The following is a 27,217-nucleotide window of genomic DNA, read 5'->3' on the forward strand; positions in this document are numbered from 1 at the left end:
GTGTGTTAGTGTGTATTTTAGATATCCCTGATTGTTGCCCTTTTGTAGACTTCAGTTGGTCTGATTATGTCAAATTTTAGTTACTGTTTTTGTTTAACACTTAGTTTAAAGTCAGGTTGTTTTACCCCTGGTTTAGTTATGGTTTTACACAAAAGTTAGACCTGGTTTAGTCCGAATCCAGTCTCTATCCCGTCGTAGCACTATTAAAGCCAATCGTAGCATCATGTAGTACTTGACATGACGCTTTAAAGCTAAAGAAACACGTTCTTTCCCTCTTTTGCAGTGTACATAACCCTAGTCAACCTCACAGTGAACTTAATATCCTTTGTTAACCCTTTATTGAATCTTGCCCTAAGTCCTCTTGTAATGCACTTGCGTTTAAAGTGCACACACTGACCACATGCTGAACAGTCCAAGATGTGTTGGTCTTCAGAATGGGAGGAGTTAATCCAAGGGTCTCTAAGGAAGAAAAGCAGAGAATCCCTCCCTCCATTTCTCTGCTCTCTGAATGGTCTAACTCTTTGGTTCACAGGGCACCCTCCCCCCTGCCTGCACCAGCACATGGATATGTTGTCTTTGCCTTATATAGACCAGACTTACCTCGTGGACAGCACTGGGACAGCTAGTTTAGCCAGCTTTTCTATCTACTAGTTAACTCATTTAACATTAACTACATTTCTATTGTGCATCTTTGCAGAGAATTGTCAAAATGAATGGGAATTGCGAGCCTTCCCATGCGGATGTGGACTTTATGTTTACTTCTGAGTCTGTGGGAGAAGGGCATCCGGGTGAGTGTGAGACCGCGTGTGGTGTACAGAAGATAGTTAATACAAAACAGAAAAGTATTGTTATATAGAGGAAGTGCATAGAGAGGTTCAGACACATGTGTTCACTGAGTTGTTCCATGTGCTGTGATCTTGCATAACTTCATCTCATTTATTGTCACTGAGTTCGAGGAATGTGCAGAATGCAGAGAGCTGGCTGCTTCATTCAAACTTTGGACCACAGTTTTTAAAGTCAAATAAATATATAAAAGTTTAATCATATTACAGAGAAAACTGGATATTTTTGCTCACACTGTACAAATACGAAATCAGAAATTCCACAACAGTACACAGGCTGCTAACAAAACAAATATGTGTTTATGGCTCACAGTCTATAAAAATAAATCTACAACAAATCCATAACAATATTACCAGTACTACTACTACTTCCACCTGTTTTTTTATAGCACTACATTACTGACAATGTTATTTGTGATCCAGATTAATTCATGTTTATTAAAATTGCAACATTTCCTTTAACTTAAACTAGTAAGAGCATGCAAACAAGTCTATAGTATATGAAGACTGAAGCAGTTGTAGTAGTGTCTCAGAGGAGTGGACAGCAGCGGTACTTTGAACATGTGATGGACCTTTGGATCGTGTCACACTGGTATGCACAGAGCATGGCCAGGGCTATACTTAGGGTCATAACGCCACATGGGAATGGTACTAGTACTACTCTCATCAACCTGAAGTGAAATTTGACCATTCAAGACCACGAGATTCAACACTCTATGCACAGCTATAGGTCAACCCAGGAAACCTATTTCACAGATATTTTGCAGATCTTTTTATAACACACTTTTCTTTTTGTAGATAAAATATGTGATCAAATCAGTGATGCTGTGCTAGATGCCCACCTCAAGCAGGATCCAGACGCAAAAGTGGCCTGTGGTTAGTTCAAAGTTCCACACAAGCATTATTTTTTTTATATTTTAATGTCTAGATAATGGCACAAATGTTAATAATTATTTTTGTGCAATATAGAGACAGTGTGTAAGACAGGCATGGTGCTGCTCTGTGGTGAAATCACATCTCGAGCCCATGTTGACTACCAGAAAATTGTGAGAGATACCATCAGACACATCGGCTATGACAACTCTGAAAAGGGTTTGTATGTTTTCATCTGTGTTATGTTTACTGACTTACTATTTTTAAAATGTGAATCCAATTCTGGGCTTTTATTTTGAAATGCTTATTCTACTGGTGCAGGTTTTGACTATAAAACCTGCAATGTGCTGGTGGCTCTGGAGGAGCAGTCCCCTGATATCGCACAAGGAGTTCACATCGACCGCTCAGAGAGTGACATTGGAGCAGGAGACCAGGTCATTTTATTTAAATAAAAGAAATTATTGAATGAATTTGGTGTCAGAAATAATTGTTGTTTGATCTTCTTATGTAAACAGGGCCTAATGTTTGGATACGCTACAGATGAGACAGAGGAGTGCATGCCCCTCACTATTGTCCTGGCGCACAAACTGAACTCCAAAATGGCCGAACTGAGACGCAACGGGACAGTGCCCTGGCTCCGACCTGACTCCAAAACACAGGTGTTTAATATGAAGCAGTTTGAGTGATAGACATGGGGCTGAAATCTGATATTTTTATGAGACTTGATAACTTTTACCTCTGTTGATGTTCAGGTGACAGTTCACTACACCCAGCAGGACGGGGCGGTTATCCCCAAAAGAGTCCACACCATTGTGATCTCAGTCCAACATGATGACTATGTGAGTCTGGAGGAGCAGAAGCAGGTCCTGAAGGATAAGGTGATCAAAGCGGTGGTCCCGGCCAAATACCTGGACCAGGACACCATCTACCACCTGCAGCCCAGCGGCCGCTTTGTCATCGGCGGACCACAGGTAAAGGCCTTGTGAGGATAAAGTCCATAAGACAATTATCCAATTAGAGACACATAGGTGCTGTTTACAGACTGTATCTAGAGGTTAATCTGTAAATCTGTACTATCTCTCAGTTGTAAATCCTCAAACCTATCAACAGAAGGCATAGCACATTCACATATATTATTTTTATATCAAAATGACTTACCTGTGTTTTGTAGGGCGACGCAGGTGTGACTGGGAGAAAGATCATTGTGGACACATATGGAGGCTGGGGGGCTCACGGCGGAGGGGCCTTCTCTGGGAAGGACTACACCAAAGTAGACCGGTCTGCAGCCTATGCTGCCCGCTGGGTCGCTAAATCTCTGGTTAAAGCCAAACTCTGCAGGAGGGTCCTAGTTCAGGTACAGAAATATGTCATTGTCATATGTCAATAGTTAATTCAAAATAATAGTTTTGAAGAAAGAAGAATTCAACAGGATTTATATGCTGCATTTACATTTGACTTGCATCAATAAAATATGTTTAAAATATACCATTATCAGGTGGCCTATGCCATCGGAGTGGCCCATCCTCTGTCCATCTCTCTGTTCACCTTCGGCTCATCTCAGAAAACTGAGAAGGAGCTGCTGCAGATTGTTCACAAAAACTTTGACCTGAGACCTGGAGTCATTGTCAGGTGAGACACAGTTTTTTCAACCTTTAACCAAAGTAATATTGGTGTAAAACTAAGCAAATATCTGCTATAGATTATGTACAATTTAGATGCTTGATTCTGAAATGTCCAGAATCTGTTATTAGTAAAGAAATATCTGTATAAAGCTTTGAACATTAACTTTTGCAACGTTTTTGCTTTGTTTTTTATTTACTGTGGTGCATTAGGGACCTGGACTTGAAGAGGCCGATCTACCAAAAAACAGCCAGTTACGGTCATTTTGGGAGAAAGGACTTCCCCTGGGAGGTGCCGAAGAACCTGGTGTACTAAAAAGTGCATGTGCGCATGCTACTGTACTGTAAACAGATCTGTGTAACCCAGTACGGGGCAGCTGCAGTGGACAGTGGGATGGGTGCAGGGTACTGGACAGGTCTGAGGCGGTTTTAGGAGCGAATGAGGTGTCATCTTTTATTTATGACTTTCCCTGATGATCAGTGGCAACAAGAAATCTGAGCACTACCAGATTTTTGTGACGAGAAAGGTAGATCCCATGCATGCAGTTTGTTCAAATTTAGGCTATGAGAAAGTTGTTTTGCAGATGGTGCACGGCTGTGACCAAAATCCAAGTTAGCCATTCTAATTCTGATAAAACATGCTCTCACTGGTCATATTATTAGGTACACCAGATGCCTTAATGCTGCAATGCCTTATTTAAATTGCAAATCACATGGTAGTAACTTAATACATTTACTTAAAGGTGCATTGTGTAACTTTTCTGGTGAAGGGTCCACCAAATGCTTTTCTCCATGAAGATGTTATTGTTTTGTCTGGAATGTTTCACAGTATGGCATTAAGCCTTTCTACTTTCATGGAGACCAAACCAGACCCAGTAACTGGACAGATCGGTGTCAGAATGCCTGTTTGTCTTGGTATTTTTGAGCTATAAAAACACCTGTAATTTAATAAATGTAAAGTAAGGTTGTTTAATGTCATACAGTAGAACATTCCAGGCAGAACAATGACATATACACAGGAACAAGCAGAGACAGACCACAACCAAAAATTAATATAGTGCACCTTAAATTTGAAAGGTAAACCTGCAAAATTTCACTGAAGAGGCGCCCATTGGGCAGCAGTTCTGTGACAAATATATGAAAATAAGATTCCATAGTCCAGACAATGAGTTAGCTATTAACAAATAAATCTAACCTAATAAAATGGCCAAATGAGGGCTGCATGAATATGCAACATAGTTTATAGTCCACTCAAAAAAAGTCTTAATTGCAGATTGATGAGTTTTGCTTCCAAAGTTGATGATTTTTTTTTTTTTTTTTGTATTTCTTTATAATTTTAGAGCTTGTGAAGCCTAAATGAAATGTAGTTTACTAAACAACACATGAGGCATTATGTAAATATGACTTTTGATCAATAAATGTTTTATTAAGAAAGTATTACAATTCTGTTTGGATGTACATGTATATATATATATATATATATATATATATATATATATATATATATATATATATATATATATATATATATATATATTTGTATTATTACGTACAATATTTTCACTTTGTGGAAATATATTCTGTAAATAATCAAATATACCATAATATATCCCATTTTATACTAAATTTGTTCCCATAAGGCATATGTCCTACATGTCAACAAAACACATAAAAATACATCTTAAACGGCATAAAATAATTGAATATTTGTATAGCATTTTGGTTCTAAACACAGACATATTTAAAATAAATGCCCTTTTTGGTCACCTACTGTCTCAATAACAACTATACTTCAATGTATTTACAGTAAGGCAGCGTGTGTTGGAGGAGCACTACTCCAAAGAGAGGCAGAACTAAACTATAGATACTTAATATTACTATCCCCCCCAAAAAACTGTATCAGAAATACATCATAGGGATTAAAATACAACAACCACAGTACTTTTGTGGTCCCTTTGGTAGAAAATATTTGGCCGTAACATTTGAGGTAAAAGTACTTGAACTCACAAACTTCCTGAGATCAAAACAATGCAGGGTTTGTCCACTGACCATCCACGCATGCACAGGCACGTACGACCACATCTGAGGCACGTTCAGTAACATAAACAGGCAGCTTTGGCTTTATACACACTTAATATTACATAATTACAGTAAAAACCAACCATGCAAGTCAACATCCGTCAAGCAGTCATAAGATTGTGACAAACTGCTCAGTATTTGCAGTTATCAAGATGTTACACCAAGCTGCCTTTAATACAGACCCAGACACTTAAAACACATAGAACTGAATGTTGTTTGTAGCACCCTTTGAAATTAGATTTTTTTCCCACCAACAATCACAGCAAATCTTTTCTGATTCTTAACTTTTTCTGTCTACTGGATTTGACCGCATGATCCAGCCATAGCGGTTCATGTGCCTCCCCCCATACTGGTCCACTAAAGTTTTAGAAATGCTCGGAATCACATTCAGCCATCAGCTTAAACACTGCACTATGTAACTTTTCCAGTCTCTCACTTGCTTGTTTCTATGGATATGCCATTGCTCTGCCTGGAATGTTCCACAGTATGACATGAAACATGTGTTTTAATGCTCCAGAATATCCAGCAAAACAGGCCTTCTAACTATGAGCGGGGTTGCCTCTGCACAGATCTGACCTGTAACTTGGTCAGGTTTGGTCTCCATGAAGATAGAAACGTTAAATGCCATACTGTGAAACATTCCAGACAAACCAATAACATCTCCACAGAAAAAAGCATTTGACAGACACTCCATGAGAAACGTTACACAAGAATCAAATGCTTTCTTGCTGCAACAATTTACACCACAAACTGGTGCCATAATCCTATAGTATTACTCTTGTTTGGTAGTACTCCATCTTGAATAGCAACTCCACTTTGGCCTGCAATACCAGCCATACAAATGGTTCATTAATGGCTTTGGTGTTGTGAGCTGTAGTGCACTTGGTAAAATATATTTTCCAAGCTTGTTTCTTGGGCTTTCACATTGTCCTTATAGCCCTTAAGTGTAGACATAGCCATATTCATTTTCTTACAGCATGGCTAAGGTCTCAGGCGAGTGATGGTTAGCTCCTCCCACTTCTGTCTTGTGGTCCGATATGGGATAGCTTTGCTCTTTGGCTCCTTTAGATAAGACCATGAGCGTGTCCCCTGAAATGTCTGAAAACTCAAAAGCGAAAGTCCCGTAGAACAGCATTATGAGCATACAGTAGACCCACTCAAATATGGCCGATGCGTGTTGAAGTATGAAGCTTTCCTGGCAAAAGAAGACCCCACCTGAACGAAACTGATTAAGAACAACAGCAAAGCAACAGAGGAATGTATTATAGTAAAGAGTGTAAAGTTTTGTATGTCCACTAGAGGGGGACATAACCTAAAACAGTGATTCTCAAACGTCACAGCAGGTAGCCCCTAAGATTAATATTTAGGTTTTCAAGTATTTTCAAGAACTTTTCTATATATAGTATTGTATGTTAAGCCTTGATGAGATGTTTAACACACAAACTCAGGATATTTAGTCCTCTCAAACAGAAAACACTCTGATCCAACGTGTGATGTCATGTGGTAATACAGGAAGCGCACCACTGTGTTTTTAAACTCCATACACCTTCACTAGAATCATTTGGATAATTTCAGTCCTGGGTTTGCAAATCTCTACTGAACTACAGGTAAAAGGTAACTGTTAACTTGAAATCTACCTCTTCATGACATCATAAGGTGGAAAGGTGCATTTTAAGTTTTGGAGATGTAGGCAAACTAATAATAATAAAGGATTACTCAAACATGTGCAAATGAAACAAAAAACAACTCCAGATATGTTTAACAGCATTATACACGACTAAAAGCTCACAAGAGTCAATTTTGCATAATACAGGACCTTAAAGGACAATAATATCTTATCAAATGTTGACTTTCAAGTTTAAGTTTACACTGAGTAAACTTTGCATTTTGTAGATGTGAAAAGGATACTGAGAACAAGAGCGATCAGTGCCAGGAGCGTCATGGCGACTCGTAAATGTCCCGTCCTGTACTCTCCCTGCGTTTTGGCCAGTCTGTACGTCAGAGCCGACTGCAGACACACGAACAGCATACTGCAGGGGAACGCCACCCCAGCCCCCACGTAGTGCAAGACTTTGGCATAGTCCACCTGTACAAGCGAGACACAGAAAGGAGAGAAGTTAGTGTGGTTAACCAAGTTATATCAGTTCCTGTTTGTAATATTTGATTGGCAGGACTGAACAAATTAAACTGCTTCAAGTTTAACAGATTTTTATCCAGAATTCTTAAGTCAAAAATGGTAAGTTAAAGTATTCATAATAAATGCAGATGTTAAAGTAGCCAAGAAAAAAATGTAATTCAGATACTCCTCAATTAAGAGAAAAACAAAATGAGTTGATTACTAAGAAATAGCTTGTACTTGAAAGTTGATCCAAGTTTCCATCAGTTTAGTAAAAAAAACATATGTTTTTGTATTTCACTACTACAAAAACATTTTAAGAAGAACCTCATTAGCAAATTAGCACATTTTGAAAAACACAAAACAAAAACAATGTTGAACCTAAGTGAATTAAATATGTTCCTATTTTGCACATTTAAATATAATTTCTCATCATTTTGTTATGGACAACAGCACGTCGTCAAATGAGAACTTTAGTTTCAGCTTGGTCCAATGAGCTCCTAAAGACTAATCATATCCATTTTCAAGTATCCCTGTAACAAAGTCAAAGTGGACATTACATAATCCACACCCTGTCTAATCCTGTGCTGTCCTAACATAATCTGTCAATTCTCAGAAAAATCAAGCAACACTTTTTTATCTCAACAGTTTGTCATTCATTTCCGAGGCTGGTGGAGGAGCTGAGTCATGGCGTACAGAGGGAGAGTGAGAGAAATCATCGCAGCTGTTTGCAAATAACAGGGGAGACAAAAGACAAGTGTGCGTCCTGATTTAATAGACATCCTCTGTCAGAGCTCCTTTAAGGCCCACAGCAAAGAAAGTGTCAATTATTTAAGGCGTGGAGCTCGGAACAGGATCAGAGTAACAGCCAGTTTTCTACTACATCAATGGGAAAATAGAGCATACTCTCATTAAAGAAGAGCTATTGTGTTTGTGTCTGCTGTATATATACTGTAGTTATAATATATGACAACCATGGATCATTGTGTTATAATTTGCACATTTTAAATCACAGTATTAATCTAAAATAAAAATAAAAAAGCTGACTTCCATGTTTGAAAAATGGGGTGATCAATGATAGTTGATCTTGCCGTAAACATTCAACATCTCCTATGGACAGCTGCACATTAGTGAGAAACAGATTTTTTTTTCATTTGTATCAAAATGACGACGTGATACTGCCAAATCCTATCTGATTAAGAAAACAAAATATAGTGTCTTGACAATAAGGGATTAAAGTTCACTCAAACATGCACAAATCACTCCAAATACAACTTCCGGTGAGTAAACGGTGAGAGGAAACAACTATAAACATGGGTAAAAGCTTTGAAAAGTCAATATTGCATAATAGGTTTGCTTTAAAGATGCACTATGTAACAGTTTTGTAGTGAGGGGATCCTCCACTTACAACCCAAGGAGATTTTATGCTTTGTATGGTATGTGTGCATCTATTCAGTGAGAGTGTACAAAAACACTTAAAAAATTTAAGATACATTGCATCAGGAAGAAAATGCAGAAAATGCTCATTTCCACTTCTAATCCATGGAAAGTAGATGGATACATGACCATATCACCATACAGTATAAACAAATCAAAAAATAAGTAACTAATTCGAACTAAATACTAACTAAGCAGTAACTGAATTGTGTTTTTTTTTTTTTTACTCCCAACTACCAGCATAGACATGGTGTGATCATTTATAGGCCACTAACACAAAACTGGTATCCACAATAAAATAACTACTGAAATAAAGACATATTTATACTTTCTAATCCAAAAACATTTGAGGGCATTTGTGGAAATTTTTAGTTCAGTAGTTTTGCATTACTTCAGCCACATCTTGTATTCCAGAGTCAAAATCAACACTTTATGTTTGGGATGTAAACTTTGGTCTCTGCCTATGTGGTCTGCTATTCAGGTTTGGTTTAAGTTTATACAGAACTGCACCCTCTCCAGGACATTTGCCATGTTTACTCAAAGGGGAAACACTGAGGCTCATTATGTAAGATTTAATGCGGTGTGGGCGGGACTTTACATCAGCCAATGAGAAACCAGAGAAGGATCGGCCCTTAACCATGAGTCCAAAAAACGTACAAAGGACCAGAAAATGAAACAGTTGTGTGCCCCTCGAAATGTGAAGGGCCCCAGATGTGCACAGACAGGCCAAAAGGAACAAGAGACGAAGGCTTTGAGCTGGGCCCCCAGCAACTTTGACCTCAGACACGCAAAGTCAAACAAGCACGCTTACTCACATGTGTGCAGAAATACTGTACTTACCACTGCAAAAAAACTGCTTCCATTCAGAATATGTATACTGATTTCAGGATTGACGGTCTTTAAAAGCATAATATAGGAAAGTATCAAAAATCAGATTCTAAATGGATGGTAAAACTAGTAATGTAAAAGAAAGTACAATGATTTAAAAGCCCATATTCCGCTATTTTGGAGTTGTATTTTGTTTCATTTACACACATTTAACAAACAAACCCTGCATATTTAGGCTGAATTCTCCTCTCACACGGAAAACACTTGCAACACATCTTGCAACAAAACACAACTCTGGGTATGTTTTTGAGGAGGTAACAGCATTGTAACACGTCTTAAAGCTCACAGATTTTTTTTTTTTATTATCATGTGGTATTGGTATTGAGCATCGAGTCCATTCCTTAGTGTCGAAATCGTGTTTGAAATGCAACTTTTTCCAGTGGGGGTTATGGTACCATGAGGGTGTTGATTTTACAGTATTGCATAAAGTCTCACTACAGATCTGCCTCACTACAGATCTGACCTGTAGTTTGACCTGGTGGCTTGCTTGTTTCCATGGAGATAGATAAGTTTAATGCCATACTGTGGAAAGCGTTAAGCATCGTGACCCTCCACCAGAAAAGATAAGCACCTTTCTCAGTTGTTTAGCTGACTGGTCAAGATTTTGGACTTGCTTATGGTGTGCACTGTTTTACAATAACTAAAATTTCTCACTCTACTGGTAGATATTCAGTCCTGAAATTACAATTAAAATACATTGAAAGTTTCCAGTCTGAACAAGAATTTGTCAAAACCACTCATTTCAAACCATTAGTCCACATGTGGTGTTGTTTTTTTTACAGTGCATTCTTTTCTCACGTGCATGCTCCCTCTCACGTGCATGAGCAAACTGTACAAAAGACAGACTCTGCACAGACGAGAATGACACTGTAAATTTCTGAGGCTAAATACACAAGACTCACTGTAAACGACAAAGCCCATAGTCTGCACATGTTTAAACTCTTCAGCACTGCAGCAGACCAGAGCATTTCAAACAGTTTAAGGGTCTAATGGAAACGTGTTCTTACAAGTACAAACATCAACAATACTGCAGTGATAGAGGCTGAGATCAAAGATAATTAATAATGGGCACAATGAAATTCATGTCAAGTGTTATGAGTAAATTATTTGTAAATTGTATTAGTTACACTAGTAGAACAGTGCCATAAAGTGCATATCTTGTAGCATATAACTTATACAAGTATATATTGATTCAAGTTAGACAGTATGATATTTAAAGGTGCATTGTGTAACTTTTCTGGTGGAGAGTCCGCCAAATGCTTTTCTCCATGGAGACATTATTCCTATGTCTTGATGGTAACAGGCATTTTTAACTTCATGGAGACCAAACCTAGACCCATCTGTGGAAAGGCAATCCCACTCACAGTCAGAATGCCTGGTTTTCTAGGTATTTTTGAGCTATAAAACCACCAGTAATTGAATAAATGTAAGGTAGAGTAATTGAATGTCATACTGTGGAACATTCCAGGTAGAGCACTGACATATCCACAGAAACAAGCAGGTCGATGGACCCCCAACCAAAAAGTTACAAAGTGCACCTTTAAATAATAATTTTACTTGTTTATCAATAGTTTTTAAGTGTAAGTCTGTAGTATGTTAATACAAAATCACATGTAAGCCTGTCAATCAAATGGTAATTTGTATTATTGTATTTAAATTTGTCTAAAAATGCTGTACATGCTTTAATACTCAAACAGTGAGTGGAGATTATAGGCCATGTCCTTAAACTGAACTTTATACTCACTGAAAGATGCTGACGAATCAAGTTCAGAGAGATCAAAATGATAAGAAGGCTGAGAGAGGTTGCATTGACATATTTCTTTTTTTTTTTTTAAAGGCGCACAACAATCTTTATTTTGGCTGTAAAGTTTCACAATATGGCATTAGAATTTAAATTATCTATCTCCAAGTATTTTATGCAAAAATGAAATATACAGTTTGATGACATACTGTGGAATATTGTCATTCCTATAGGTAATTCAACAAAAGTAACCTCTGTATTTGATTTCAAAAGCCTGTCTCCATGTGTCTTTCATGGTCCCGTTTAGAAGAGGGTATGACCTTGTAAATGTACACAAATACGGATGGACTGTCCAATAAAGTGCTTGTTCAAAGGTCCTATAGTACACAAAATGGATTCTTGTGAGCTTTTAGCCATGATATAATGTTGTTACCTCATCAAAAACAGACTTTGAGTAACGTTTTATTATTGGTCTGTCTACATCTACAACGCTCAAAATGCTCTGGTCCACCTTGCAATGTCATGTAGTGACAGTTTTCAAGTTAACTTAAGACTTTTGTTCAGTAGAGATGGGCAAATCTAGGCTTTAAAATTATCCAAATGATTGTAGTAAAGTTCTGGAGTTTAAAAACAACAACAAAAACAAAACCTGTATTGACACATGACATCACAACAACAGAACATAGTGTTTACCATCCGAGAGAAGAACTCACTCAAAAATATGCAACGGTTATGTGTTAAACATGTGTGAATGAAAAAAAAACAACATAACTCCAGGTACTGTATGTTTGTGATGAGGAAAAAACATTAGATCATAAAATAGCGCAATATGGGTGCTTTAACATCACTTTTAAACTTAAACCATGATGTACTGTGACAAGATGGCTGAAACCTTTTAGGAACAGGGAGATCAAAACTATTTTATATTCAAACAGTTTACAATACCCGGAGACTGGTGTAGAGAGAAAGCAGTGTCTGTCTTTGAAACCAGGATTTATGTAAGAAATTATGCAACACGATTTACAAAGTGACACGTTTGAAGTGGAGAGGAGTGCCCATTTTTTGTTTTAAGAGACTATACCTGGAAGTTTCCCACCATGATGAGACCAGCCGCACAGATCCAACCAGTCGAGAGCCCCGCCGTGTTCAGGATGCAGTTTTGGTGCTTTTCGATGACATGGGCGTAACGCAGCAATCCAATCAACAACACTGCAAAAGAGGAGGAAAGGAGGTCCTGTATTATGTAAACTAGACTATTGTGATCTATAAGTCATCTTAGAATGTTGTTACCTCATCAAAAACATACCTGGAATTGTGTTTTGTTTCATTCACACATGTTTTGAGTAACCATTTATTATTAATCTGTCTACATCTCCAAAGCTCAAAATGTCCTGTTTCAACTTGTGATGTCATTTAGTTGTAGTTTTTAGTTAACAGCTACCTTTTACTTTTTGTTTGTTCAGTAGAGATTGGAAATTCCACAGATTAAATCATCCATCATCTCGCCCAGTCAGGTGTGCAGAGTCTACACAGAAACAAGGTCTGAAATCATCCAAATGGTTCTAGTGAAGGAGTATGGAGTCACAGACACACGAAGAATTCAGCCTAAATAAGCAGGGTTTGAGTATTAAACATGTGAATGAAACACAAGTCCAGGGATATTTGTGATGAGGAAACATTATAACATAGATTAGTTAGATTAGATAATAGTGTAATATGGGCCATTTAAAGACACAGATGGTAAATACTGTATATAGTCATCAAAATAAATCATCAACATTTGAAATCACAAATATGCAGGAGCAAAACGAGAGCTCAAAACTGTCCCGTACTGCTTGATGTTACTAGTAATTAGAGGTGGGACCAAGTTGTTGTTTTGCAAGTCTCAAGTAAGTCTCAAGTCCAAGTCAAGTCCCAAATCAAATAGAGGCAAGTCCAAGTCGAATGTCGAGTCACTGGCCCATAAGTCCACGTCAAGTCCAAGTCGTTTACTTTGAGCTTCAAGTCATTTCAAGTGTTTAAACCAAAGTACCAAATATAGCTTAGCCTTAGATTTTTGCTATTTATATAATTTATTCAACTAAAATTGTACTTAAAAGTCATGGTACAAGAGTATTTATATAAGAGTTGTAGAAATGCAAATTTTTCCTTTTTAAATGTCTTGACAAAAGTGCAAATTATTACAGTCAAAACAGAAAGAGTTAAGAATTAAGCATGCTTACAACAGTTCATTTGTCAACTGGTCTAAGCATCAAGTCTTCTTAAGTCACAGGGCTCATGTCCAAGTCAGGTCCCAAGTCTTTGTCTATTTTATCAAACCAAGTCTCAAGTCCTAAAAATAGTGACTCAAGTCTGACTCTAGTCCAAGTCATGAATTGCAAGTCCCGAACTCTGCTGTTAGTGACTACAATTGAAGTAGCATTATACTAATGAATGAAGTTTTGGGTCTATGATAGTAACTTTTTTTTTTTTCCTATCAATCATAAGTAAATCACTTGAGGTATTGAGTTACTTTACATCTTAACAGTAATGAATACAGTACTCTAAAAAGACCAAATATTAACCAAGACATTACTAACAAAATGCGAGTTATTACAAATTTGGATCCAAAATCCAAATAAATAAATGCATTATGAATAATTATTTGTATCTAAAATATTGAGGAGTCGACATGTATAAAGATAAAGTAAACCAATGATGTCGTCAAAGTCAATGGGTTAAAACACTAAACCTTTAAGTAAGCATCTTAAGTAGATTACACACAGGCAGTTAAGAGTATGGAGATCAATGCTATTCAAAGTGATGATTCTGCAGATCTTATGTTGACTCTGCAGCTCTCTGTCACATCTGCTCTTCATCAAAACCCACACATGCATGTTTTGTGTTCTTACTCAGGACTGCAGTGAGCGCGCTGGTGGCTCTTTTAATAACTTTGATAAGAATCGACAACCAAACTAAGAGGTTTTGTTTTTGCTCAGTAAGAGATCCATTTTCTGGTCCAACAATTCCCATTCTTCAGATGTTTGCTGACACCACACCTTCGAGAACTTCAAAACACTATTGTTTCTCTGAGGATTAAGAGATAGCAGACTTTTGATGTTTTTAAGTGTATATGAATTGTATAGAAATAGCTACAAACTGTGCATTCAATTCACTGGTCCGAAGTGATTTGTATCTCTGACTTTATGCATGAAAATCTGTAATTCATAATTTCTATACCAATTTTATTTGATCTTTTACTTCTACTTAACTTAATTTATATTATTTGATAGTAACAATTATTGTATTGTGGATTACGTTACAAAAGCTTATTCCTATTTCATTAAGGACATTCATGGTGTTAAAATATATTTTGAAAAAAGCTGTAGTGGCCTTATATGTTGAATGTTTGTATGTTAGAAAATAATTAGCGTTATGGATTTGTATTTTTATTTTTTTTGTATTTATCGTTTTGTTAGTCTGAGATTATTCAAACAATTATTCTTTTTTTTTTCTTTAATTGAAATTCATTATTTGACTGGCTACATTCTACCCCTAACCAATACCTTACATGGCTCTAGAGTCCTGTCGAATCTGCTTGAATTTCAGCCAGTGTATTTTTGCACATTAGATTTTGCCCCCAGTGACCTATGACCCCTCCAAAGAATTCCCTGAAGTAAGTCCACAAATCACTGCTGTTTACTTTGCACAGGAAAGCCTAGTTATGTGTATGTGTACAATTTAAGTTGTGGAAGTTGTAGTATGTATATTTGTTAGTACATTTTAGTATTCTACCAATATAAACAGAATATATGCATTGTAACATTAAAGGTATCTGAAATGACCATGAGTCCAGACAGGTTAATGACCCTGTAAAATGGACCCAGATTCCACCATTTTCATTGAAGCTATCCACGAGGAGCAGGTGTGTGTGTGGGTCAGAGAGGTCTGCTCAATAATGACCCTGATTGACTGACTTAGAAAAGAGTAAATATGTTACAGCATCTGGACAGAGGTTTCCTGGTATTAAAAGGACATTGCAACACAACAGTTAACAGTTATGAGTCAGGTGATGCAAGGACTGGTCTGTGTTAGGACAGACCCCATTGTGTTGAAAGTTACTATGATTATGAAAGCATTATGTTCATTATATCTTTATATTATTCTAAAAGTGCCTCCCCACCATATCATGAGCTTTCCCACGATATCACAATAAATATTGTACCGTGAGGTTCATACTGTGACGATATTGTATCATGAGACTTGGATATCATTATATCCCTATTCATTACAAGTGTTTCTGTTGTATTGGTACTATTTGCAGTACTTTATAGCATATTTTATAAACAGGAACTGTTTATAAAATATGCTATAAAAAAAGAGTTGGGTTGGACTCAATGCAAAATTCTTAAGATACTACTAAAAAGTACCATCTGTAATGTTAAGCACTTCTATCCACAATGATATAAGTTACTGTGTTAGGGAGTAGAATCTAAGTTTCTAATGAATTACCATTCCTGGCCTTTATGAACACACTCATTAATCTAATTACCAAACTTCCCATCACAAATTCTTTTTCTTCTTCTTCTAAAAAAAAAAAAAAAAAGGTTAAAAATCTCTGAACATTGGACCTAGTCATGAACTTTCCACGCTGCTGCTGAACCTGAGTTTCATCTGGATTTCTTGTTGACAGAGTTAAGTAAAAAGACAAATCAATCAGTCCTGGCTCAGAATAGATGATGAATGTCTAAATACAGTGGGACATTGCACTGCCTTGTCAGACATCTTTATAGCATGGATGTCATGTCAGAGAGGCAGATAAAATGTCCCTTTAGGGAGGGGGGTAAATGGGACCGGGGCAGTGGGTGGAGGTTCAGACTTGGCAGGAGCTATTGCAGCTGAAATAACATCAGACTTGGGTTCACAGAGTCGCTTTGAACCAAGAACAGGATAAATTTGGGGGCAAATGGTAAAAAGCAATATGGATTTAATCTCAAGGCATTTCAGTGCTGGGTCTGTTTGCAATCTTACATTATAAAGCTAAACTAGTGTGAAAGGTTGAGAGTACAGAAGCTGGAGAAAAAGGGGGCAAAATTTGTTTTTTGGAAATGAAGAATTTGGACCATATTACACTATTTTCTGATCTATGTTATAATGTTGTTTCCTCATCACAAACATACCAGGTGTTGTGTTTTGTTTCATTCACACATGTTTAACACGCAAATCCTGCATATTTAGGCTGAGTTCTCTCAAATTGAAAACACAGTTTCACCTTGTGATGTCATATGCTAATAGAGGAAATGCTCCGCTGTGTTTTTAAACTCCATACACCTTCATTAGAATCATTTGGATAATTTCAGCCCTGGAATTGTCAATCTCTTCTAAACAGGAGGTAAAAGGTAGCTTTCATCTTGAAAACTACAAGTTCATGACATCACACAGAGCACAGAGCATTTTGAGCTTTAGTGATGTCAACAGACTTTTAATAAAGGGACACTCAAATATGTGTGAATGAAAAAAAACAACAAACAACTCCAGGTATGTTTCTGAGGCGGTAACGACATCCTAACATGGCTTAAAGCTCAGAAGAGTCAATTTTGCATAATATAGGTCCTTTAATAACAACAACAATGCAAGGTTGCTTTGAATAATAACAAGATTTCCTGCTATAATTGTGTTATATATTGTAATTTTTACTTCACTTCATATTGACATAAAACAAAGTAGTTAATTGACTTACCCATAAAAGAGCCAGTGCTGCAGATGAGGCTGAAGAAGCAGCTTTCCGGTGGCATTGTTCCACTTTTACTGCAATGAAAACAAATATTTACGTAAAATTTAAAAAGATGCAGTTGTTTCCTCAAAGCATTTCAATCAGTAACAGTATTTTACCTAAAATACTACCTTTTAGCGTCTATATTTACACATTTAAGTTCAAATAAGTTAAGCCTCTTTGTCTCAGCAGTTTAGTCTCCACTATGTTTGACATGTCTATTCTTGTTACTACACAGTATTTTGGGGAAGTTGGTGAAGCTATAAATTGTTTAAGTTCTCAATCACTGTCTGGCATATAAAATGTTCTAAGAAAGGACTTTACCAGAATCCATCTATAAAAATGTTAAATTACAGTGTTACTGGGAGGATGTGGAAATAATGATAGAGAATGCTATGTTTTATTTGCAGTTTTAAAGTTACTCAAGTTCACAAACAGCATGATGTGTTCAGCAAAACTCTGATCTCAGGGTATAAACTAAGGAAGGAGACTCAGAGCACAAATGTACAATATTAAAAACAGGAAAGAAACACTAGACTAAAAGAATAGGCCACTACTAGTAAAGCTGTTGCCTAGTGATGATACCACACAAACACACACATCATAACTGGGACTAAACTAGGACTAAATCTAAATTAGACCGGGACTTCAACAAATCTACTTCAGGACGAAACTGGGCTCAAAACAGGACCCAACCAAGACAAATGTGGACGCACCGTTAATCTGTTAAAATGCACTTGAACCTAAACAAGCCTCTGAATCCTAAATCCTGGATCGTGCACTAAGAAACTTTTCTAGTGAAAGGTCCGCTTCCTTCTTGTTTCAATGAAGATGCTATTTCTTTAAAAGGGAAGTTCAACAGTATGACAACGTATCTTTCTGGAGACAAACAAGTGACGCCACCAGTTACAGGTCAGATCTACGGAAAGGTGACACTGCATATTGGGAGAATTAATGTTTTTTATGGTACTTTGAGCAATAAAACGTGTAACTGAACAAATGCAAGATAGAAATAAAAGTTTCACGCTGCATCTTTAATCTTGTCCCAGTATTTCATGGAAAGTTAAAATAACCAAGATCAAATTCAGCACTTCTTAAACACCATTTGAATCATGATTAATTTACTGTTTGTGATGTTGGTGCACACTTGTTTAGTATTCCCTGGTTTGTTTACACTCTGGTGGTGTGAGCGGTGAAGGATTCGCTACATGAGACAAAAGCCTTTCTTCCTGTCGAGGTGAAGAGGTCCCATCCCCCCGACTCTCAACTCAAGTCAGGCAAGTGCAGGCCTATCCCACAGGTTAGCATCTAGAACAGCTGCACAACTATACAGAACATATACCTTTGTTTGGTGATGTTTTTCATTAACTGTGATGGACACTTTGATTGCTGCGTTTCTGAGAGAAAAAATGTAGTTTGTGGAAAAACAAAAATAGAAACCACAAAGGCCAGGCAGCGAGCAACGGCACTGCTGCTCATATGCACAAACTATATGTTCAAGAATGGTTGAAATCCTATACGCCAAATGTTATATTCATAATTGTGGTTTTAAAGAACGCAAAGGAAAACTGGGAATGTTTTATATTCAGACCTATATACACCAAAATATATGAGGACCAGGGCAGCTACAGATGCCATATTTAGACAAACCATACAAAAATGGTAGTTTAACGGTACATTGTGTAACTTTTCTGATGGAGGGTCTGCTAGCTGCTTGTCTCCATGATGAATAATATTGCTTTGCCTGAATGTTCCACAGTCTGGCATGCAACTTTTCTATCTCCATGAAGACAAGTAATGCCACCAGGCCAAGTTGTTGGTCAGATCTGTAGCAAGACAACCTAAAGTAAAAATGCATGGTTTTCAAGTAATAAAAACAGGTAATGTAATAAATATTTGATAGATAAGTTTAATGCCATACTGTGGAACATTCCTGGCAACCCTAACCCAAAGTGATAAATGCAGTAGTGCAACCTCAACCAAAAAAGGTGCGCAGTGTACCTTTAAATTAGCCAGGCTGCCGCCACCTAGTGCCTCCGCTCAATTTCATTTCTCTCCAGTGACTAGGTCAGGAATTAGAATACACTAGATGGTTTGCAAAAACCCCGGAAGTTGTAGACTGTTACAGCACAGTAAACAGTAACCAAAGCAGTCAAGATGGATGTAGATGAAGCCATACATTCTGTGCAACGATTCCAGAGATCGAGGATTTAAAGCCAGAACAAAGAGAATGTTTGGTGAATTTTATTAAGGGGAAAGACGTTACTGCCCTTCTTCCTAAGGGATTTGGGAAACGCTTAATATACCAGTTAGCTCCGTTAGTGGCACATTACATATGTCATGACCAAATAGCAGCAATTTGGTTAATAAAAAAAGTACCCGCCTACCACTGAGCGAACGAATACTAATGCTGCGAGGTCAGAAGTTTTCATGAAGTGAAACCAACTGATGAATCAGACTACCTTTAAATTCCTCAATGAATACTTTAAGTGCAATGATCCACTAATTTGGCAATTCACACTATTGCTTTTTAATCTTGAATTGTTAGAAAAAAGAATTGTGGTTATTTGGGAATAAAGATGGATCCGAACAAATATCTTATCTCTCATTTGTTCCTGTAAGTATAGTTACAACATCCATTCCTTGTTAAATGCTGTGCAGAAGTATCACTTTGTTTGACTTGAAAATACCACTGTACAACACCAACCTTATGAGAGGTATATTTTCCAATGTACAGCATAGGACAGGGCCTCTCTGTAGGTGAAGCTCCTCCTCACACGACTCATTATAAAGCCTGGAAAAATCATAAACAACCAAATCAGAATGGATTCATCACAATTTTCTAATAATGACATTAGCATAGTGTATTGAGCCAATATTATGCTATTTTCTGATCTATGTTACTAGTATAGTGTTTTTCCTCATCAAATACATACCTGGAGTTGTGTTTTGTTTCATTCACACATGCACATGACATCACAGCACAAGGTGGAAAAGAGCATTGTGAGCTTGGAGATATAGACAGACTAATAATAAAGGATTACTCAAACATGTGTGAATGAAACTAAACACAAACTCCAGATATGTTTTTGAGGAGGTCACAAATTTCTAACGCGGCTAAAAAGCTCACAAGAGTCAATTTTGCGTAATCGAGGACCTTTTAGGTGTTTGTCATAGATAAAATCTACGTGAACAATTTACCCAGGTTTATATTTAATTAAGCTGCTACGTGCTTGGTGTGATTGCATCAAAGTCTTAAAGTCTTACAGTGGTCACGTCAGCAGGAGCAGGTCATTTACGTCAATTTTAGCTTATTTTAAATGTATAAATGCATTCTGGACCTCACTTTAGCAGATCATTGCCACGATTGCCAAAGTTAAAAATAACAATAGCCCATGCACAAGTTCAGTGAGGGCATGCATGAGTTTGTCCTTTTGTAGTTATGTAATTTATGATCATAATCATAATTCTTTTAGTTCTTCAAATATGATAAATTGCATTGGTTTCATATTTCACATACCAAAGAAGTGACTTGATATGAGAACCGTTCCTCTACCCAAATATTATGACTCCCCCTTAAAGATGATTTACTGGTTTCCAATGCACATTTTATCCATACAGTTCCTCCCATTAACTCTGGCTTCACTTTATTTTCTTAATGTCCACTCCCAGAATTCATTTGGCGTGCCGTATTTGACAGGAAGTAGAAAGTTAGGGAGACGGAACAATGACAGACAGTTTCCTATGAATGAATGAACTCCACTGGACCTACATCATAACCTAAACATTGACACACGTGAAAATGTGTGAATGTTCCATAATATGGTTCAAACTTGTCAATCTTTCATTCAGTTACAGTCACTTTTATTGCCAAAATACAGTTTTTGTTTTTGTGCATGGGGGTCACCTGTTTGTTTTCATAGACTTTGCCAAGTTCTTATTTTGTGGAACATTCTCAACTAAAGAAAGGTTTTGGACTTGTAACCTAAAATCATATAGTGCTTGAACATAGCTCTATGGTAAATGGCCAAATTTTTAAATAGAGCTTTTCCACTTTCAAAGCACACAAAGCTCTTTATATCAAGGAACCCACACACTCACTCCAGTGTACACAGACACTGGGGGCGAGCTGGGTTAAGCGTCTTGCCCAACAACAGCATTCATCTGTGGGAGCTGGAATCACACCGCCAACCATCAACCTCAATGATGTTTATGTTTATCTAAAAGCTTTCCGATATAAATGACCACACAAGCATTTAAAGTTGTATTGCTATTTAGTAGTCTGTGAATGTGTTTTAATATCTCATTTCACTTACCAGTTATTGACAGGACAGACATGCTGGTTGTAGAGGGCCATTGCATATCTGTAAGAGAAAAATGCAAGTTCAGTTCACATTTGGCCAAACAATTCTGTGATATTAAGTATGCTATGTAACTTTTCTGTTTCACTGTTTGCCACCTGCTTTTCTACAGAGAGATGCTATTGCTTTGCCTGAAATATCTCCACAGAGAAGAGCAGGTGACAGGTTAAATCTGTGAAAAGGCAAGCCAATTCACTGTAAGAATGTATCTTTTTGAAGGCATTTCAATAAAAGCAATAAAAATGCCTGTAATTTAAAAGGGTCCCATTACACTATTTTCTAATTTATTTTATAATGTTGTTTCCTCAGCACAGAAATGCTTTGAGTTGTGTTTTGTTTCATTCACACATGTTTAACACACAAACCCTGCATATTTAGGCTGAGTTCTTCTCTCAGACAGAAACAAAACAAAACTCCCAGTATGTTTTTGAGGAGTTAACAACATTCTAACATGGCTAAAAGGTCACAAGTAATATAAGGCCTACATGCAAGATACAGTATAAGGACAAGCAGGTGGACCCTTCAACAGAAAATTTGTACATAATGCACCTTTAACTCACAAACACCGTGATGCTCCATCCAGCAAAACCTCTTTAATACTTTCATATTGTCCGTTATGCATACACACACCTGTCCTGGTGTATTTTAACCTGCTCTGACATCAGAAAATCCTGATTTTGAATTAACTTAAAATGCCAATTAAACAGTAACCACATCTGCAAATTGTGAGATTAGAGGAACATTATCTGAAACTGTCCTTTGTTCACTTTACTATGGATTTGCCACAGAGTTCAATCAGCTCCTTATAAGGCTGTGTTTTCTGATAAGAGTAAACAGTAATCGACAAAGCCAAGATAACATTTGACAAGATAGTTAAAATATTTAGTTGGTGGTCAATATTAGTGTTAAGACTGAGATTGTACTCATATCATCTGTTGTAAATGTTTAAGGAACACCGTGAACCACCAAATACAGAATAAATGTTATGAAGTTGAATAAAGACAAATTATGGAAATGTTTTCATCTTTTAACCTGTATTTAAGAATTTATTTAATTGCTGGTGTTTTTATACCTTTGAAAAACATAAATTGTTACTGTTAGCAGGTTATAGTTATTTTGTTCAGATAACATCTTAAAGTATAAAGTGTCTGTGTAATTCCTCAATTGGCCAGGTACGATTCATAAAAAATAAATACATTTAAAAAATCCATCAACTGGTTAAAAGTTTTAGAGTTTTACAGAGACTTTTCACTACTCATCCAAGTGACTTCTTCAGATTGCTGGTGGACACTGCCTTATAATCTTACTAGAACCAGAAAGAAGACACTTGGTTGAGCTGAGAAATGTGTTCATGCTAAAACCTTTTGTCCAGCTGACAGAATTTAAATGTTCTTTTTCTATAAATCTTGAACTGTTAAGACTCCTCCTGACCAAAGATACTAACTTCACAATATATGGTTTTGTAAATTTTCACCATTATGGAAAATGAAGGTTTTGATGGTCATAAAAAAGGATTTACTCTATGACCCTATAACCATTACAATAGCGAGCTGCAGCACAATGCTTTACCCTCTACCTTGTCCAAACGCTTCTACATAAATTTCCACAACTTTCTACAAACATGGCATTTGCCGTATATGACGCAGGGTTGGAGTCTGACTATTTCAAATGTCAAATATTTACTTTGGCGGTAAAAAAAATTGCTCCATAGAGCGTGGTACTTTTGCGTGGTGGGTTTGTAGGTCAAGAGGCAGACCTATAGATGTAACACAGAGGCATTATTAACCTGTAGGATAAACACGGGCTGTGACAGGCAGAGGATTACAGCGTTGTCTTTAGGGAAAGCCTTTTGAAACCTGGTGTGAAAAATTCCTGCTCTCCCTTTACAGCTGTGTGAAGGACTTGGCAGAGGAGAGGGTGCAACTCCAGACAGAGAGATGTATGGACCAGTCTAGGTCTAGTGTAGGTGTAAAGAGCATTTTTAGATATGTTTCCGGTTAATCTTGTGCCCACATTAGTGTAGACTGTATCATAAACACAAACTTATTCATGAGTTTCAGATTCCTTTTATAGGCAACCTTGTGAGGACTTCACAATTCAAAAGACAAGAAGAATGTTTTGTTTTAAATTGTTAATGCAACGGACACAATCCTAATTTTTCATCAGTGTGAAATCCACGGAGAGAGAGCGCTGGGAGGAGAGATGCACATTCATTTAGACTAGATTACTTATATTTTTGTTTTGAAATCTTGTACTAGAATTATTACTTTTTTTATTTGATAAAATTCACAATGTATTACTACTCATATCGAAAATATATTACTGAGAATGAGATAAACTGATCAAGTAATTTCCTTTCTGGTTGTCTACTCTAGTATTTCCCTCATAATTTCAAAATGATTACTTACTTATATTATACTGTCTCAGGACTCAAAGCTTAAGGAAGTTGAAGGAGTGGTAATAATAACAGTGTTGTGACTGCAATCATAGACAATACTGAAGATATAGCTGTACTAGTAGTCTTTTTTTTATCTTTTCTTGTGGAGGGTCGGTCACCTGATTGTTTTTATGGATATGTCATTGCTCTGCCTGGAATGTTCCATAGTATGACATTAAACGGCTCTACCTTACATTTATTCGTTTACAGGTGGATTTATAGCTCAAAAATACCTAGAAAAACAGGGATTTTGACTGTGAGTGGGTTGCCTCTCCACAGATCTAGCCTGTAACTTACTTGGTCTGGTTTGGTTTCCATGAAGATAGAAAGCTTTAAACCAACGATACTATAAAACAATCCAGACAAAGCAATAGCATCTCCATGAAGAAAAGCAAAAGAAAAGCAGACCCTCCAGCTGAAAAGTTACACAATGCACCTTTAAAATTTAAACTTCTTGAACACATATACAACGCAAGACAATGTATTTTAGAACAGCCTGGAGGAAAAACAGTCATCCAATAGTGACAATCCAGGGAGCATCCTATTACTTAAGTGGAGCAGGTTTGACCACCCGCTGATTTCTGCAACAAGTGCAGCAGATGCTAAATGACACTTCACTAAACAACTGACACAATTTAAGGCTCATTTCCACCATAAAGGCCAGTATACAGCACTGATCACACACTATTGTCATGGGAAGTGGATGTCAAAGAAAGTAATACATGAGAGAGGAGAAGAGGGGAAGATTGAAACAAGACCATAGAGTAGGAATCTAAAACAGATACTCCTCCACATTGTTCTGTCCAAATAAGGAAAAGTGCTTAATATTATGGGGCTGAGGAGTTGGTACAGCCCAGTATATGTAGGTTAGTTTGTTAGTCGACAGATGTATTAAGTTTTAGAAAAAATGTAAGACTTACACGACCCAAATTCCTGTGATCATGAAGACAGGAAGACTGAGAGGAAGGATCATCCACAAAGACATGATGCTCACAGGTGTTTGACACTGCTGAACACAAACAAAAGGGATTAAGGAGGAGACAGGTTTTGTAGATATTGATTAATGTAGCTAATAAATGTAATTAGTTAAAATAGTTAGACCAGTTACAAAAGGAACTGCACAGTCAATATATAAACAGATTTGAGATGTTCAGATGCACGTGTCATTTTGTATGGTGGTTTGTTTGTGAAATATTTTATTAAACTTGCAAATTAGTCCAGTTAATCTCGTGCAATGTCAGTAAGAATGCCCATTTGGTTTTGTCATTAAAATACTGTATAAGAACGCACTGCATTCCTTGGTCCTGGTTTGACCAGAGTTGACTTTGTTGTAGGGGTGTAACAATATCCAAGTCTCACGATACTATATCGTCAAGGTATGAACCTCACAGTACAATATTTATTGCAATATCGCGGGAAAGCTCACGATTAGGGATGTAACAATATCCAAATGTCTCAGTATGGTATTTAAGCAATATTTTCATGATATACAGTACATGTCATGGTACAATATTTATTGTGATATTTTGTGGAGGCAAACGAAACTGTTAATATGCTACTTTTTCCTCTTAAAATGCCTTGACAAGATTTAATCCAAAGAACTAAAACTTAAAAGCGCTTAGAACTGTTATTTCTTTTTGTAGTCTACACTGAAATGGAGCAAAGGATCATGGTCTGTTGTTGTTCCCTCTGTCTTTGTAACTCTTAATTTAAGAAAAGTAATTTTAATTCGATATATTGTGATGGTTCAAGATATTATTGTGAGAACTCTGACAATATGATATCACGATATTTCACTTATTGTTACATCCCTACTTTGTTGGGTCCTAGTTTAGTCCTGATCTAGTCCAGGTTTAGTTCTGGATTTAGTCAGAGTTTAGTCCCATTGTTGATGTGATATGTGTGAAAATGTGAACGCACCATAAGTTTGGCTATTCATTTGCAACTGACTGTAAAACTGAAGTAATATAGTATTTGCATTTAAGTAAAGATAATCCGTTTTGTGCAATATTAATTAGGACACGTTTGGTTGCAACATGTGTTAATTCAAAGAAAGCATCATATTACAATGATAAATAACGTTAAATTGGCTCTTAGTTACATAGTTTTGACAGTTTTCTGCGCTCTAGAAGATGCTATGCACAGGTATTGAGCCTAATAAAATATTTCCAAAGTTTCATTATTATGGTTCGACTTTTTGATGAATTACAACCTATACTGTACCCTATATTGTATCATATTTGGTTTACAAATGTTTCAGAATGTCCTACAGACAGAGCAGTGCATACGTCTGTTGTTACCTGAGCGTCGTAGGTAAAAATCTTCAGGATCTCCAACTCGACCCCCAAACTTGCGAACAGTCTGTGCGCGTCCCTGCTTCACTTTCGCAGTATAACATCCCGTTTTGAAGTCCCCAAATATCTCTAAAATCTTTTACATCATCTTCAAAACGCGTGGAGCGGCGTACACGGGGTTCCGTTCCCCCGTCCAGCCGCTGTTGAGTGTTTTCCTCCACGGTCTTGGTTGTGTTGTGGTGGTCTGTGCCGCGGGAGCAGCCACGAGAAACACGAGCTCCGCCCACCACGATGATTTCTTCAACACTTTTTTGGTTCCAAGGATTGTGCAAAAGTCAGTCCTGGTTTTGATTCAGGTATTTGCTACGTGGAGATGGGGAAATCATGCTGTTTATCTTGTGAGTTGGATCACACGTGCAGATTCCATTTCCGGAGTTTTAATGGTACAAGGGCAAGTTTGAGTCAGTGAGGTTTAAGAATCGGATCATTTTACATGAACAAAACAGCCGCATCCCGGGCCAGAAGCAGTTGTTTTGGTGGGATGTGTCGAGGGGGGCAGTTTCTTGTTTTCAGGCACGGGTAGTTTCTGTCCTGTAATTCTTGGAAGTTCTATTAAGAAACATCTGTCACTTGTGGGCTAGACAAAACTATTTCAAAATACTTTCTAAGAGTCTCATCGTAATGTGGCCTATTTACATGATGTGAATGAACAGTAGAAAACAAAGATTTTCATTACACAGAAACTACACTTTAGATTACTCTAGTGCAGGGGTGTCAA

At 37.1% G+C, this 27,217-nt stretch overlaps 2 protein-coding genes across 4 annotated transcripts; one reads left to right on the plus strand and one right to left on the minus strand.

Moving 5' to 3' along the window:
- Nucleotides 1–703: 703 nt before the first annotated feature.
- LOC110154357 (S-adenosylmethionine synthase-like) lies at nucleotides 704–3,410 on the plus strand. Its single transcript, XM_020918350.2, has 8 exons — nucleotides 704–788; nucleotides 1,641–1,718; nucleotides 1,812–1,934; nucleotides 2,037–2,149; nucleotides 2,231–2,374; nucleotides 2,468–2,686; nucleotides 2,887–3,069; nucleotides 3,211–3,410. The coding sequence occupies exons 1-8, from the start codon at nucleotides 710–712 to the stop codon at nucleotides 3,346–3,348; spliced, it is 1,077 nt and encodes a 358-aa protein (XP_020774009.2). The 5' UTR covers nucleotides 704–709; the 3' UTR covers nucleotides 3,349–3,410.
- A 1,404-nt stretch (nucleotides 3,411–4,814) lies between these two features.
- Nucleotides 4,815–26,715, minus strand: LOC110154236 (transmembrane protein 150A-like). Of its 3 annotated transcripts, none has more exons than XM_020918207.2 (8): nucleotides 26,446–26,715; nucleotides 25,066–25,151; nucleotides 21,664–21,711; nucleotides 20,055–20,141; nucleotides 17,315–17,382; nucleotides 12,677–12,804; nucleotides 7,322–7,499; nucleotides 4,815–5,416 (listed from the first exon to the last, which is right to left on the minus strand). In XM_020918207.2, exons 2-8 carry the CDS (start codon nucleotides 25,128–25,130, stop codon nucleotides 5,355–5,357), a joined length of 636 nt encoding a protein of 211 aa, XP_020773866.1. In that variant the 5' UTR covers nucleotides 25,131–25,151; nucleotides 26,446–26,715; the 3' UTR covers nucleotides 4,815–5,354. The 3 variants fall into 3 exon arrangements, with proteins under 3 accessions (XP_020773866.1, XP_020773863.1, XP_020773864.1); XM_020918204.2 differs by having other exon boundaries at nucleotides 4,815–6,628; XM_020918205.2 differs by having other exon boundaries at nucleotides 4,815–6,628; nucleotides 25,066–25,154.
- Nucleotides 26,716–27,217: the final 502 nt, after the last annotated feature.

This window comes from Boleophthalmus pectinirostris, unplaced genomic scaffold (genome assembly GCF_026225935.1).
Source record: "Boleophthalmus pectinirostris isolate CB_2022bp ecotype Guang Dong unplaced genomic scaffold, ASM2622593v1 HiC_scaffold_14, whole genome shotgun sequence".
In the NCBI taxonomy this organism is placed as follows: domain Eukaryota; kingdom Metazoa; phylum Chordata; class Actinopteri; order Gobiiformes; family Gobiidae; genus Boleophthalmus; species Boleophthalmus pectinirostris.

Coding starts and splice junctions, on each gene's coding strand:
- LOC110154357 (XM_020918350.2), top strand. CDS start 710: ATGAATGGGAATTGCGAGCCTTCCCATGCGGATGTGGACTTTATGTTT. Junction 789..1,640: donor TGTGGGAGAAGGGCATCCGG/GTGAGTGTGAGA, acceptor TTCTTTTTGTAG/ATAAAATATGTGATCAAATC. Junction 2,687..2,886: donor TTGTCATCGGCGGACCACAG/GTAAAGGCCTTG, acceptor TGTGTTTTGTAG/GGCGACGCAGGTGTGACTGG.
- LOC110154236 (XM_020918204.2), bottom strand. CDS start 25,130: ATGTCTTTGTGGATGATCCTTCCTCTCAGTCTTCCTGTCTTCATGATC. Junction 20,142..21,663: donor GTCTGTCCTGTCAATAACTG/GTAAGTGAAATG, acceptor TGATTTTTCCAG/GCTTTATAATGAGTCGTGTG. Junction 7,500..12,676: donor TCATGGTGGGAAACTTCCAG/GTATAGTCTCTT, acceptor TCGCTTGTACAG/GTGGACTATGCCAAAGTCTT.